Below are 15,247 nucleotides of genomic sequence, written 5' to 3' on the forward strand. Positions count from 1 at the left end.
TGCCAGGCAGCGCCGCGCTCACCGGCGGATCCCTTCCCAGCGGCTGCAGGGACCACGGCTACACGCCCCGCCTCGGCCGTCATCTACTCCGGCCGCCCTGTGCCGCCTAGGTGAGAGAGAGAGGATAGAGAGAAGAGGGATGACATGTTATTTTGTGTGTGACTGACATGTGGGCCCCACAGGTTTTATTATATTTCCGGATAGCATTGCCACGTAAGAGCCACGTGGGACAAAGACCTAGTCAAAAGGATCCACAGAGGCGTCATGTCAGCCAAAACCATCATCTAAACCACCGAGGGATCTCGTCTGAACTGGTTTTGATAGTTGAGGGACCTGTTGTATCTGGTATTGCGGTTTAGGGACGAAAATCGAACTCGCTGTCAAGTTAAGGGACCTCAAATGAACTTATTCCTTAGTAGAGATACCTGCATATGGGCCGAAAGGGTCATAATTCATAAATCCACTACAACAATGTGTCTGTACGGTTTTCAATTGCTATTTCTCTTCTATCGTCATGTGGTCAAACTGTATGAAAATTGCAAAATATGGTCCAAAATATGCCGTTTGGGGCATCTGAACATGGTATTCTCTTTCCTTCACTTGACTTTGATAGTAAAAAGCTTTTTTTCATTACTACTCACATAGATATCTTCTCGAGAGTTTAGAATCATTTCCTTACATAGATGTACATGAATTTACGAAGATACAACAAACATCCAATATGAACGGATAAATTTTACATCCAATCACTTGACACCAATAGTAGTTGTAGACCTGTAGTATTGATCCGAAGATCTGCTACAATTTGCCAATATGTACTAGATCTTCATGCTCCCCTGCTTTTTCTGAAGCCTGGCCTTCCGTTCTCGCGACAGCATCTCGGCGAAAAGCACCAGCTCCTCCTCGTTACTTTTCCGGTTCATGTCCGGCTCGTTCTTGCCGGTCTCGAGGTCGACCTTGCACGCCTGCTTCTTGAGCAGCGCCTTGCCGACGCCGACGAGCCTCTGGAGGTTCTCCGGCGTGGAGACGTCGACGGACGCCGCGTCGCCGGTGAGCTCGTCGTCCTGGATGCGGAGGTAGCGCTTCTCGCAGTGCAGCGCCTGGAAGAGCACGGATGCGTGGATGTCGACGAGGTCGGCGCTGGCCTGGCTGAAGCTGTCGATCAGCGGCGTCGCGCCCTTGTTGAACAGCCAGCCGAGGACGCCCCACCGGCCGCTCTCGACGGCGTCGAACTTCTTCTCGATCTTGGCCGAGCCGGTGCCCAGCGACAGGATCATGAACTTGCCGTAGTCCGCCGGCTTGATCGGGAAGAAGTCCTGGCAGCCCAGCAGGATCTGCTTGGTTACGTGTGTCATCGCCAGCAGCGTCTGCATGTGTTGTTGGTCAGGTGTCAAACATCGCACAGTGTACATGAGAGCAACACAAGTCATTTCCGTGCCATATTTAAGGAAGTTTAGGTCGACAAGTTTCACAAGCTAATTTGATATGACGGGGCTGTTCAGATTGTAGCTAAAATAAACCTTAGCAAATTTTGGTATGCTAAAATTTTGGCAAAATGACAATATTGCCAAAATTTTGGCAGGATTTCTTATGTATTTACCAAATTTGACAACAAACTAAACGTGAATATTTTTTTGTCAACTTTACTCAAAAAATGGTATGGTTGAAAATGGCATCAAAGTGAATAGACCCGACGATTTCTGTTTTTCTTAATTTGACAAGTAATTAAATTCAGTAGGGATGTGGATTTTCATCCCTCGAGGGACATTCTCTCGTTATTTGAATGTTATCTAAATAGTTATAAAAAAATAAAAAAAAATTTGTCAACATAGATTAATATGAAATATATCACTCCACAAACATGCAAGACCAAATTTAATTTCTACAAGTTGCAACAAAAATAACAAATTAAACTGAAAATAGTTATCGGACATTCGTAACTATATTTGTTATTTTTGTTACAACTTATAAAAGTTGAATTTAAAATTACATGTTTGTGGAGTGATATATTTTATATTTGAATTTAAACGTGTGTCGATGTGTCATCGCCAGCAGCGTCTGCACGTGTTGGTCCAGTGTCAAACGTCGCAAAGTGTACATGAGAGCAACACAAGTCATTTCTGTGCCATATTTAAGGAAGTTTAGGTTGACAAGTTTCACAAAGCTAACTTGGTATGACGATTTCTGTTTTCTTAATTTGATAGGTACTGTATTAATTAAATTCAGTAGTAGTCCACCAAGTCTGGACGACTGGATTGTGTATTCCACAAGCACGGCTACTCACCGGATTGTTCGCGGCGAAGCCGCCGTCGACGAGGTTAAATTCCCGGGGCTTGCCGTCCTTGTCCGTCGTCTCGAAGCGGTGGCCGGGGAGGTACGTCGGCGCCGCCGACGTGCTGATGCACACGTCCGACAGAAGCGCGTTCTTGGACACGTCCTTGCGAGCCTGCACATGCGTGCAAAGACACGAAACAATTTTAGGACATGTACAATTGCAACAAGTTTGTCAGAGTTATATACATAGAGATCTTCGTGACATACGTTGTAGGTCGAGAAGATTGTTGGCTGGAGGAGCTTGATGTCGAAGGTCGGGACGACGATGTTGGTGATGGTGCTGTCGACGCGCTTGTCGCCGAGCAGCTGCTGCACGACGGAGTGGAGGTGCCGGCCGTCGTACTTGGGCCCCGTCATGCTCTTGAACAGACCGAGAGGCCCCTTGCTGACGGGAGGGAAGATCCTGGGGCAGTGCTCGAGGTAGAAGTCGTTGATGTCCCTGGCGGCGAACAGCGGGTCGCCGTTGTCGTTAGGCGCGGTGAGCATGGCGGTCACCAGCCCGCCGGTGCTCGTCCCGGCGATCACGTCGAAGTAGTTGGCGAGCCGAGCCTCGGGGCCGTCCAGCTCCTGCAGTTTCTCCTCCAGGAACGCGAGGATGGTGCCCGGGATGATGCCGCGCACGCCGCCGCCGTCGATGCTCAGCACGGTGACGATGCTCCCGTACGACGGCGGCGGCGACCGCGGCGTGGACGGCGACAGCAGCGACTTGCCGCGGCTCAGCACGCGCTGCACCACCGGGTTCAACGTCAGTGACCCGTTGCTCTGCTCCGGTGTCTGCACGGGCGCCATGGGAAACACTAGACTGTGCTAAACAAAACACCGGGAGATTTTGTGTGTGTGTGTGTGTGTTTCTGCTTCGCTGATAGCGTCGTCTAGCTCGTGTTTGTGCTTGGCTCTATCGTTGATCTCGATGTGAGTTCGCTGCAGTGCACGGGCGATGAATTTATACGCGAGGACGCCATCGTTTCCAACATGAGAAGGTCTCGCGGTCTCGCCTTTGCTGGCTGCTTCGATCATCGGAAGCATCGCGCGTGCGTTCGTTCGTGCAGGTGATTGCATTTTGGACGAGTCAGTGGTGCGATGGAGTTTTGAACCAGTTGGTCGCACCAGCCCAGACACGAGACAGTCACAGGTTACCCGTGCATGCACGGGTTCGATCGATCGCGTACCGGCAAAGAGAGATATGATCGATGTTGGACATATCATACTACTATAGGAGTATGTCGGAGTACATCTTGGACGCAGTCTAGCTAGCTGGTCTTTCATCTTTGGCACGTGAGACCGTGACCCGGTTGGTCCACTGGACAGGCGAGACAATGTTGCCCCAGTCAGCTGTAGGAGCGTGTACTATAGTAGCGTGCCGTACACTATGGTTGTATGGTCTCTGGATAAAAATAAATAAATATATAGGAAGATATATAATGTAGGAAGATGATATGGTTTCAGCTGTTTACCCGTTCATGATAGATTCTTGTTGAAGCTGCGCGCCCGCGTACGTGTACCAAGATATATAATATTTTTTTGTTGGAAAAAGACCATACGATTAGTTTGGTTCAATCTTGACGGCAATAGCGCCTTCATCATCTTCAAAGTTCGTCATTGAGAAAATTCCTTTAGTTCTCATCAGTTTTCGCTCAAATTTTTATGCGTTTGAATTTCCTATCATTTCCATCACGCCCTTGAGTTTTGTCATATTTCACTACTGGAGAAGTGATCTGTAGCGCCCGTTCCGTCGTGGCGCATAGCGGGAAAATTATCTCTTAAAAACCCTAATTGCGAAATTTGTTTCTTTGCTTGTTGTCTAGTGTCCATGCCATCTCAAGATCTCAATCCCCGATCTATCGTCGAGTTCAAATCCGAATCCAAATCCTTCCAAATCAAATTCCTCCGCAAAAGTCTATTTTGCCTCCCCCGGGGGTCGATGGGCCGATCTCCCCCGGCCCATCTCCCCCTCTCCCCCGGCCCATCTTCCCCTCTCCCCTCTCCCCCGGCGCGCTCCCGCTCTCTCTCCCTCTCTCTCGCTCTCTCTCGCCCCCTCCCCTTCCCGGCGCGCTCCCTCTCCCCTCTCCCTCAGCTCCGCTCCGCTCCGCCCGCGCGCCGCGCGCGCGTGCGCGGGAGCCGCGCCGAGCGCTCCTCCTCCTCCGCTCTGTCCGCGCGCGTGCGCGTGAGTCACCGCGCCAAGCGCCTCCTCCCCTCGCAAAGCCGGCCCCCGCGCGCTGTTGTTCGCGCGTGCGCCCGCGTGGTCCTCGCCCGCACCGCGTGGTCGCTGCCCGGCCCCGCTGCCCTGCCGCGCCTGCAGCCGCTCGGCCCCGCAGCCAGCGCGTGTGCCGAGCCGCGCCCTCCTGTTGCGAGCCGCGCGCGCGTGCCGAGTGGCCGACCGCCTGGTCGCCGCCGTCGTCAGCGCCTGCCGCGCCTGTCGCTCGTGTCGTCGCGCCGCTCCAAACCGCCCCGCCGTCATTGCCGTCGTCACCGCCCGGCCCCCGCCACTCCGCGCGCAAGCCGCCAAGGGACGGAGGCAGCGCCCCTCCTCCCTCTGCCGCGTCGCCCCCGCTCCCCTCCTCCTTTTTCCCGAATCGGCAAAAGGGCAAGCCCCTTTCTCCCCCTCCTTTTTCCCCTTTTTCCCCGCCGGCGTCATCCTCCCTGTCGCCGCTTTGGCCGCGACCGCCGAGCGCCAGCTCGCGCCTTGACCGCCCTAAGTCGGTTCCCAAACCGACATTGCCGCCCCCTTTAAACCTCAGCTCCTTCCCCTCCAATCTCCCTCGTTTTCGCCTCCTCGCCATAGCTGCCGCCCCTGTGCTCTGTTCGCCGTCACCGTTCGTTGTTGCGCGTGTCGAAGGAGTCGGCACGAGCAAGGACGCGGAAGGGGACTTCGGCCGCACCCTCTCCTTCCTCTTCCCCGGCCCGAGGCCGGAGAGATTACTCCCGCGCCGTCGGCCTCTCGTCACAGCGCCCCTCCTCATCTCGGTGATGCCTCCCTCCGTTCTTCCTCCTCGCTCCATCTCCTCCCCCTAGCTTTCGGTAGTAGCTCGAGTAGACTCCCCGTAGTTAGCCGGCGCCGCCCCGACCGTTGCCGTCGCTCACCGTGTGCTCGCCGCCGTCGCCGCTCGAGCTCCGTAGCACCCACACGTCGCCAGCCTCGCTCGGCGTAGCTCCGTCCAATCCGACGCTAGCATCGAGTTCCCGAAACCGCGTAGATGCTCTCACCGCCGGGAATCGGTCCCTCGTGACCTCGTCGGCGTTTCCCTCTTCCCTCCCCACCGGTTGTCGCCGCCGCGATTCGCCGCCGTCGAACTCCCTCTGGCGAATCCGAGCCGTTGGCTCGTCTCCCCTCATCACGAACAACCGCCCGGTGTGCTAGCTTTTGCCCGTATCGCCGTGGTTCGCTCCGCCGCTCGCCGCCGCCGCCCACCGTCCATTCGCGGCCGGGTCGTCGTCTACCTCCTGCCGGCCCGCGTGGCAGCCACGTAGGCGCCACGTCGGCGCCAGCTCAGCCTAGACCGGGTCGAGCCAACCCCGGTCAGTCCCTCCCCGTGCGCGCGTTCCACCGCGAGCCGTGAGGCTGCGCGTGGGCCCGCTGCATCCGCGTCCACCGCGAACCGCGCGCGTGCACCGCGTCCCTCCTCCGCCCGCGCGCATGAGCCGCGTACTCCCTCCGCATGGTGAGCTGAGCCGCTGACAAGCGGGTCCCACCCGGGACCGCGCATGGTGAGCCCGGTCCACCGGCTCTCTCTCTCCTCCCTCCCGCGCGCGCGCGTCTTGGGCCGCTCTGGGCCACCTTCCTGGGCCGGCCGGCCCGTTAAGCTCGGCCGAGCCGCCCTTTCTCTCGGGCCGCGCCCTAGCCGCCCGAGGGAAGTCTATATTCCCTCCCTCTCCCCTTTTCTTTTCTTTTCTTTTCCAAAAAAAAAGGATTTAATTAAATCCTTTTCCTTTAGACCAAAAATCCAATAATCTTAGAAATTCAATATCTTTCCAGCCGTAAATCCGTTTGACTCCGTTCAAATTCCAAAATTTCTCAAATCTCGAGATCTATCTAATGGCACGCTTAGAGGTCATTAATAGGGCTTTATTTTCGCCGTTTATTGAGTTGTCCCGTTTTGCGTGTAGTTTCGGAGCCCGAAGACCCGCAGTGCGAGGATTTCGAGGATCAAGCTCCAGATCTCAAGCAAGGCAAGCCACCTTTGAACATCTTGAGCCTATATTTGAAATCTAATTATATTGCTTGCAAAATATTATGCATTGATAGGATTGCACTTAATCTGTTGTTCTGTCTGCAAGGCAGATTGGCAGACCTACCTAACTTGTTGCATTTGATCCTTCCATTGTTAATTGCTATACCATGTCCCCTTGTAACCATCCAGTTGCGCCTCGATATTCGTGCACCCTGTGCCAGTATCGACGGTCGCCTTCAAACTTAAAATCTGAGTAACAACTTGGGTAAAACTGGAGTTTTACAAAAGACTTGGAAAACCCGACACCTGGGTCGGTGCTTGCGAACTAAATGAATTTCCAAAATCGCGGACCGGGGAACGTAACGGGTGTACGGTTTCCCGCTCTCGCACTTAAGGACCGATTCCTTGGAATTTCATCCAAACATAAGACAAGTACGACCACATGGGTGGAATGGGACACCCCTGGCTGAGTAACTAGCTTATCAGGGGAGCCTTGATGCCGAGAGACATGTGGATTCACCGGGGTGGTGTCGGGGAGGACCCCTGGGCTTCCTGGCACAGTATGGTCTGGGACCTAACCTGTTGTTGGTCTGGGACCCCTCTCGTCGGCATATGGTAAACCTGTGTCGGCTTTGGAAATGCCTTGTCATGAAAGCTTGGAGGTCTCCCGACGTGGCTGATCCCCACGGGCTGGGTGATCCGGGTTAGTAATATCGTGTGGGTAAAGTGTACCCCCTCTGCAGAGGTTAACAAACTGTTCGAACAGCCGTGCCCACGGTCATGGGCGGATGTGAGGTGATTCCTAGCGTAGTTTGGTTTGACTACTGCTTGTGAAATTGCTGTGTGAAAAGGGGTTCGGTGTTTGAAAAATCTGCAGCTGATGGGATCAGCTAGGCCCGGGTGGCCGTTTGAAAAGTTGTTGGCCCGGGTGGCCGTTGAAAAAGCTGTTGGCCGGGTGCCAACCTTGTTTAAATTCTAAAGACTGATACATTGCACATACTCCGACCGGACGAGACGCACTGTCTCATCCGTGTCGTTTGAGAAGCACTCACTTAGTTGTTTCAGAAAAGAGTTCAAATAAAATTAATTGCAAAAACACCAGCCTTTCCTTGAAGCCTGCATTAAACACTTACTTCCCATGGCTTGCTGAGTACTCCCGTACTCACCCTTGCTCTATATAAATAATCCCCCCCCAGTTGCTGAAGAAGATGAAGCGGATCCTGCTGATGAGGAGTTCTTCCAGGAGCAAGCCGGCTACGATGAGTTTTAGGGTTTCGGCCTAGTTCCCAAGTCGCGCCTGTGTTGATTGGTCCAAGTCCTGGCTTCCGCTTTCCTTTTGTAATGCAGTTGTGAGCTCGGGATCTGTCCGCAGCCCAACATGACTGTACATCTACTCTATAATAAAGAGACCTCTGTTGCTGTGATATTCTGTCTCCCTGTGATACCAGCACTGTTTCCTGGGACTGGTATCGATTAACAGGTTAATTTGGAGCGTCACGGGCTAGTTCCGGTCAGGACTAGTTCGGGGCGTGACATGATCTTTGCTGGGTCGACCGATTTTCACAACAGTCCCGATTCTAATAGGAACCGGAACTAAAAATTATTTTTTAGTCCCGGTTAAATTTTTTTTGATCTTTAGTCCCGGTTCGTCCATGTCAAAGGTCTGTCAGGTGGCTAAGAATCTTTAGTCCCGGTTGGTGATTCCAACCGGGAGTAAAGATTACCACTTTAGTGCCGGTTGGTAATTCTAACCGAGAGTAAAGATTATTTAGATCTTTAGTCCTGGTTGGTAATACCAACCCCTCGTATATAATCCCTAAAATTTATCCTCAAATCCTCTAGCTTAAAGTCTTTCTTCCCATCTTCCTCTCCTCTCTCTCTTATCCTCTCTTATTTTCTTCTTATCCACTCTTTCCTTATCCTCTTTCCTTGCAGAGACAGAGCGAAGCGGCGGAGGTGGTCTGGCGTGGCGCGGGGGCGGCGCCCCGCGCGGTGGGGGAGGGAGGCGGGAGCGGGCGACGGCGGCGCCCCGCGCGGCGGTGGAGGGAGGCGGCGGCCCCGCGCAGTGACGGCACAGTGGTGGAGGCGGCAACGGACGGCGGAGGTGATGACTTTGTGATGATTTTGGGGATGATTTTGTGATGTAAATTTGCGGGTGATTTTTAGATGCTTTTTGAATTTGTTGATGATTTGTGATGTAAATTTGTGGATGATTTTTAGATGTTTCTATGAAGTTGCCGATGAATCTGTGATGTCAATTTGTGGATGATTTTGTCTGTGTGTATGATTTTTGTTGTTGAGTTTAGTGCAAAATAAATATGCAAGTAGCTAAAAACAATAAAAGAAAAAGGAAAGAGAAAGGGTCAGCCACATGGTGCTTTTATTTTTTTTCTCCCGGTTGGTGACTCCAACCGGGACTAAAGATCGTCATCTTTAGTCCCGGATTCTCTCTCCCGATTTGCAACCCGGGACTAAAGAGGGTTGTGAACCGAGAGAGATATGGGGTTCTCCAATAGTGTTTCCTTCATGTTCTTTTTAATTTATACCCATTTCGTTAGTTAATTTATATATGTCATGAACGTATTATTACTCTTATATTTATTTGCTAACTCACTGAGAAAAACACAATTCTTAACCTGAAAAAAGTTCATTTGTAAGAAAAAAAAGGGATAGAATTATTTGAAAAACTCAAATAAACTCATTTGTTTTAATAAATTTCACATCACATTACATGAAATTCATACATCATTTTCACCTAAATTTAAACCCAACTAGTGGGGTGGCCCGCGGAATTGCACGCTTACCACCTATATCGAATTATCTAATATTTTCTAAATAGTCAACTCATTATTTTAGAATTTAAAAAATTAAATCTCATCATCGTTGGGTTTTCAAATTTATAGTTTTAAAGACACACCAGCCACCATCCGTCACTTATTTGCCACTTTACTTGCTTGTTCGGCCCGCCACGGCTTCCATACAATCAGGTTTTATTTTAATGATTTTCTAAAGTCCTGTGAAACGCTGCCACCCTACTTTTAAAGGCCCACCCGCTACCAACTAGTTTTGGACCAGTTGGTCGCAACAATCAAGATTTGTTATATTTTTGTCCTTTTTGAAAACATATTTTACAAAGATCACTGAAAAAACTTAATCCTACGTAACAGCGCCGTCCCTCTACCACTGTGCAACCTAGAGATGACGTCAATGAAATTGGCACCATCGTCCCAATTAATAACATTGGTGTTGGAAACGGTGGAGGCAATGTTTGTTCATCCTACAATAATTACTACAACTTGAGAAAATGTTCGCATCAATAGTAATGAGAGTTTATCTAGCCATCAAACTAGGTGGACCAAATATTATCATATTAAAACAGTGGTCCATATTTATTCCATCTACTACCTTCATCCAAAATGTTGCTATCCAGTACTAAAAATCTGGATAGGCCTCTGTCAAGATTCGTAGAACTTAAGATATCCACTACTAGAGAAACGATCTTTGCTAGATTGACCCAAAATCACAATAGTTCCGGTTCCAAAAAGAACCGGGACTAAAAAAACCCACAGCTATTTTATGATTTTTAATCCCGATTGGTAACACCAACCAGGACTAAAAATCATTTTTAGTCCCGGTTCATTCCCTGTCAGTAGGATGTCAGGGGGCCGAGGATCTTTAATCCTGGTTGGTGTCACCAACCGGGACTAAAGATCATCTTTATAGTCCCGGTTGGTATTACTAACCGGGACTAAAGATCATATTGATCTTTAGTACAAGTTAGTAATACCAACTAAGACTAAAATTTAATACGTAGTATATAATCCCTCTTCCTTATCCTCTCCTCCACAATCGCAACAACATCTCACACGTACAGATCCCTTCCCCTTCCTCACACTTATCCTCTTCCTCACCTTCCTCAAACTTATCCTCTCCTCCTCCCCCTCCTCCCCTTCCTCCTCCCCCTCCTCCCTTCCCATCCGGCCGGCGGCCGGCAGGGTCGCAGCGGCGGGTGGTGGCAGCCGGCGGGGCCGTGCCCAGTGGCGGCCATGGCGGGCGGCGGCCGGCAGGCGGCCGGCGGGGCCGCGCCAGGCGGCGGCTGAAGGTGCCACGCGCGGCGGCGGCCGGCGGGGCCGCGCCCGGTGGCGGCCATGGCGGGCGGCGGCGGGCAGGCGGCCGGAGGTGCCGCGCGCGGCGGTGGCCGGCGGGGACGCTTCTGGCGGCGGCCGTGCCCTCTCGTCTGCCAGCCGACTTCTTCCTTTTCTTTTATTTTTTTTTGATAATTTGTGATTGATTGAGATATATAATTTTGTGATGGATCTGAGATGAATATGTGATGTATTTAATTTCGGTGTATTTTTTAGGATTTGTGATGTATTTGATTTGCTTGTATTTTTTTAGAATTGGTGATGTATTTGATTTGTGTGTATAAGGAACTTAAGATTTGGGATGTTACTTTGAATTGGAGATTTGGGGATATACATGGCACTAGATTCAGGAGAAAATATAGGGATTAACTCTAAGAAACAATAAAAAAAGGATCATCTACACTGCACTGCCGCTACCCTCTTTAGTCCCGATTGGTGAAGATCTATTTTTAGTCCCGGGTATTTGAACCGGGACTAAAGATAGCGATCTTTAGTCCTGGATTCGTACTCCCGGTTGGAAAACCGGGATTATAGGGGGTTACCAACCGGAAGTAAAAAGGCTTTCTCCACCAGTGATCCCATCTGCAGCAACATTTTGGGACGAAGGTATGAGGTAATACTCCCTCCGTCCCAAAATATGGATAGACTCTTTATCCATATTCGTAGTATTAGAATGTGTTATATTCACCCAAATCAATTATATTTTAGGATGGATGAAGTATTAATTTTGAGTTTTGTAAATATTAAATAAATATAAAATAAAGTTGAGACTCCATAATAAGGGTACAATTTGCCAATTCAGTACTTACTAGTTCCGAGAATTTCATAATTATTAAATCATGAAAAATGTTTATAGTGAGACTCCAAACAGAGCACAACTTTTCTCTCTATGTATTAACTCCAAATTAAGTTTTGGAATTATTTAATCATATGGAAAAACTAAAGCTGATCTGGTAAGTATTAGCATTTATTATACATATAATCCATTTTTGTATTTGTTAAATTTCAAATTTGTATAACTGTTAATAAAATTAAATTATGTAGTACTTTATTCCAGATATACGACAAACAAAGTTTACATAGTATAACTTTTCCAACAAAATTAAAGTACAAATGTAATAGAAATATAGCCTGTTCGAATGCATGCATGGGTTACGACTAATGATTATGCTGTTGGTTCAGGGAGGGAATTTGCTACACAAATAGTATTCGATACATGCATATATGCATGCATGTCCGTGCATCCATGTTTACTGAAGGAAGGCCTTCTTCTGGAGCCTGGCCTTGCGTTCCTCCGACAGCATCTTGGCGAAATTCTCCAGCTCCTCCTCGTTGGTGCCCCTGCTCATGTCGGGCTCGTTCTTGCCGGTCTCGAGGTTCACCTTGCACGCCCGCTTCTTGAGCAGCGCCTTGCCAACGTCGACGAGCCGGTTCAGGTTCTCCGGCGTGGAGACGTCGACGGACGCCGTGTCGCCGGTGAGCTCGTCGTCCTGGATGCGGAGGTAGCTCTTCTCGCAGTGCAGCGCCTGGAAGAGCACGGAGGCGTGGATGTCGACGAGGTCGGCGCTGGCCTGGCTGAAGCTGTCGATCAGCGGCGACGAGCCGTCGTGGTAGACCCAGTTGATCATCCCCCACTTGCCGGACTGAACGGCGTCGTACTTCTCCTCGATCTTGGCCGTGCCGGTGCCCAGCGACAGGATCATGAACTTGCCGTAGTCCGCCGGCTTGATCGGGAAGAAGTCGTCCTGTTTACCCAGCAGGATCTGCTTGCTTACGTGTGTCATCGCCAACAGCGTCTGCAAGTGCCAATTCATACATGTCAGACATGTAGACAGCTATATATATATTACCGCCATTAAGCACCTATTTGGGGAGTTTAAGATTCTGAGAAGCAGCTGCTGAAAAACTAGCTGGTGAGAATCTGAGAAGCTAGGAAATCCGGCTTCTGACTTCTAGTTCATTTTCCAGATTATACAAGTACAGAATCTGGGTAAAAAGCTGGCCTGTTTAGGGGAGCTTTTGGCAACTGGAGATTCTAGGAGAAGCTGCATGCAGCTGCTAAAAGCTCCCCAAATACGCCCTAAATAGGTATGGGCATGTTTTCTATTGTAAAGTTTAGTAATTTTCGATATCTCCGGTACCAAATTTACACTAGAAATTTTGCCTTTCTCAAAAAACCCGTAAAATTTCTCATATGTCAGAGTTGTACAACACAGCCATGCATGGTGCCTTAATTAGTTACCGGGTTGTTCGCGGCGACGCCGCCGTCGACGAGGTTGAATTCCCGGGGCTTGCCGTCCTTGTCCTTGGTCTGGAAGCGGTGGCCGGGGAGGTACGTCGGCGCCGCCGAGGTGCTGATGCACACGTCCGACAGGAGAGCGTTCTTGGACACATCGATCTGGGCCTGCATGCGATATATATATATGCATCGCATGTGTCAGTACATTGATATATCACTAATTAATATTTAAGTTATTGGACACGTTTAATTACGTCGAATCGGGAGAAGGTGATGGGCTGGAGGAGCTTGATGTCGAAGGTGGGGATGACGACGTTGGTGATCGTCTCATTAACTCGCTTATCGCCGAGCAGCGACTGCACCACCGAGTGCAGGTACTTGCCGTCGTACTTTGGCCCCGCCATGCTCTGGAACAATCCCACAATTGGAATGCTGCATCCACAGCAAGATGTTGATCTATGCAGGTTAAGATCATAGGAATGCATGCACGAATTAATTAAGCTGGTATTAATTGATTAATTTTTTATATAATCCAATCTGCACCTTCTGGGAGGGAAGATCTTGGGGCAGTGCTTGAGGTAGAAGTCGTTGATGTCCTTGGCGGCGAAGAGCGGGCGGCCCTGGTCGTTGGGCGCGGTGAGCATGGCGGTCACCAGCCCGCCGGTGCTCGTCCCGGCGATTACGTCGAAGTAGTCGGCGATCCTCGCGTCGGCGCCGTCTAGCTTCTGCAGCTTCTCCTCGAGGCTGGCGAGGATGGTGCCCGGGATGATGCCGCGGACGCCGCCGCCGTCGATGCTCAGCACGGTGACGATGCTCCCGTACGACGGCGGCGGCGACTTGGGCGTGCGGCACGGCGACGTCGTCGGCAGCTGCGCGCCGACGACGGCGCGCTGCACCACCGGGTTCACGGTCAGTGGCGCCGACCCGCTGCTCTGGTTCGTGGTTGGCGCCATTGATTCCAGCTCTAGCTAGCTAATTATATGCAATATAATGCAACGGTTAGCTAGCTAATTATGCTACCAAGTCCTCTGCTAAATTAACAAAGACGACTGCGAGAGAGATCGATCGATCGTTCACCTTTTCCTGCTAAAAAGGCAATCTCTCGTCTGGTCTGTTCGTCTTGCTCGATCTGATTGATAGCTTTGTGACGCGCTCGGGCCACGTATTTATAGTGGAGGATTAAAGAAAGAACGTACACGGCTTTTAATTTGTACGTAGCTTATACAGTTGCAGTTGAAGCGATCACTATAAAATTTGTCGTTTGCATGCGTCAGTTGCACCACCATTTCTGCTCCTAGGAATGGAACGGGTGATCGAAGAAAATTTTCACAAGTTGGAAGCGATCAAACCGGCAAGCTAACTAAGCACACGGTCAGCTGCTACACTTGGCGCCTACAGGGTTTTTTAATTTGTTTTCTGGCCTTCATGCATATGTTGCCCATTGCTGCTGCCTTGGCTTGCGTTAGCCGGACACATACGTGAACATCTGTACGTATAGGTGATTGTGCATGCCGTGCATGTGCGAATTAATGCAGACCTGTCAACTGTTGTTTCCTTGGTTAGGTACGTAGCTTTAGCCGCCAGTACAATATTAAATTAATTATAGTTATATAGGCGCATAACTGTAGAACAATATGTTGGTTGCAATATTAATTAATCTCTCGAGGTGTACGTGAAAATATACGCCCCCTTTTATATGTATCTTTTATATGTATGATGTGTGTCACAAAAAACTTGCAATGTCCGCAAGAGAGAGAGAGAGATAATAAGCTAGGTTAGAAGAAATAGGAAGAATTAAAGTACTTGTTGTCTGTCAACAACCTTTTCCATGCTAGTATGGTTTGTTTCATGAACATGGACTAGATCAGTCATGAGCATGTGGTTGACAGACAGCAAGTCATGGATTTTCCTTTTGCATATTCCGTGAAAGAAAAAAAGCAAGTCCTGATTTTGTGTCCCTCACATTTCAATTTTGTGGAGGAGAATGATGAATTTTTGTGGAAATGCATGCTATTTTGCCCCTTTGACCATTGATTTTTGTTCCAGAGATAGCGCAAAGTACCCTGAGGCCGTCTTGTTTAGATCCCAAAAAAATTTTGGCCAAAAACGTCATATTAAATATGGAAAAAAAATTATACAGATTGCATGTAAATTACGAGACGAATCTTTCGAGCCTAATTACGCCATGATTTGATAATGTGATGCTACAGTAAACATTTGTTAATAACGGATTAATTAGGCTTAATAAATTCGTCTCGCAGTTTACAGGCGGAATCTGTAATTTGTTTTGTTATTAGTCTACGTTTAATACTTCAAATGTGTGTCCGTATACTTCAAAAACTTTACACCAAAGAACTAAA

The 15,247-nt window shown here is 49.5% G+C and overlaps 2 protein-coding genes across 3 annotated transcripts; both read right to left on the reverse strand.

Annotated features, from left to right (window-relative positions):
* Positions 1-535: 535 nt before the first annotated feature.
* LOC4345831 (patatin-like protein 2) lies at positions 536-3,248 on the reverse strand. The gene is made up of 3 exons (XM_015793475.3): positions 2,542-3,248; positions 2,285-2,446; positions 536-1,367 (listed from the first exon to the last, which is right to left on the reverse strand). The coding sequence occupies exons 1-3, from the start codon at positions 3,121-3,123 to the stop codon at positions 819-821; spliced, it is 1,293 nt and encodes a 430-aa protein (XP_015648961.1). The 5' UTR covers positions 3,124-3,248; the 3' UTR covers positions 536-818.
* Positions 3,249-11,670: 8,422 nt separating this feature from the next.
* LOC4345832 (patatin-like protein 2) lies at positions 11,671-14,060 on the reverse strand. 2 transcript variants are annotated; one of them, XM_066303297.1, is made up of 5 exons: positions 13,965-14,060; positions 13,431-13,859; positions 13,142-13,319; positions 12,891-13,052; positions 11,671-12,444 (listed from the first exon to the last, which is right to left on the reverse strand). In XM_066303297.1, the coding sequence occupies exons 2-5, from the start codon at positions 13,838-13,840 to the stop codon at positions 11,899-11,901; spliced, it is 1,296 nt and encodes a 431-aa protein (XP_066159394.1). In that variant the 5' UTR covers positions 13,841-13,859; positions 13,965-14,060; the 3' UTR covers positions 11,671-11,898. The 2 variants fall into 2 exon arrangements, with proteins under 2 accessions (XP_066159394.1, XP_025883187.1); XM_026027402.2 differs by having other exon boundaries at positions 13,142-13,343.
* Positions 14,061-15,247: the final 1,187 nt, after the last annotated feature.

Source organism: Oryza sativa, chromosome 8 (assembly GCF_034140825.1).
Source record: "Oryza sativa Japonica Group chromosome 8, ASM3414082v1".
Classification (NCBI taxonomy): domain Eukaryota; kingdom Viridiplantae; phylum Streptophyta; class Magnoliopsida; order Poales; family Poaceae; genus Oryza; species Oryza sativa.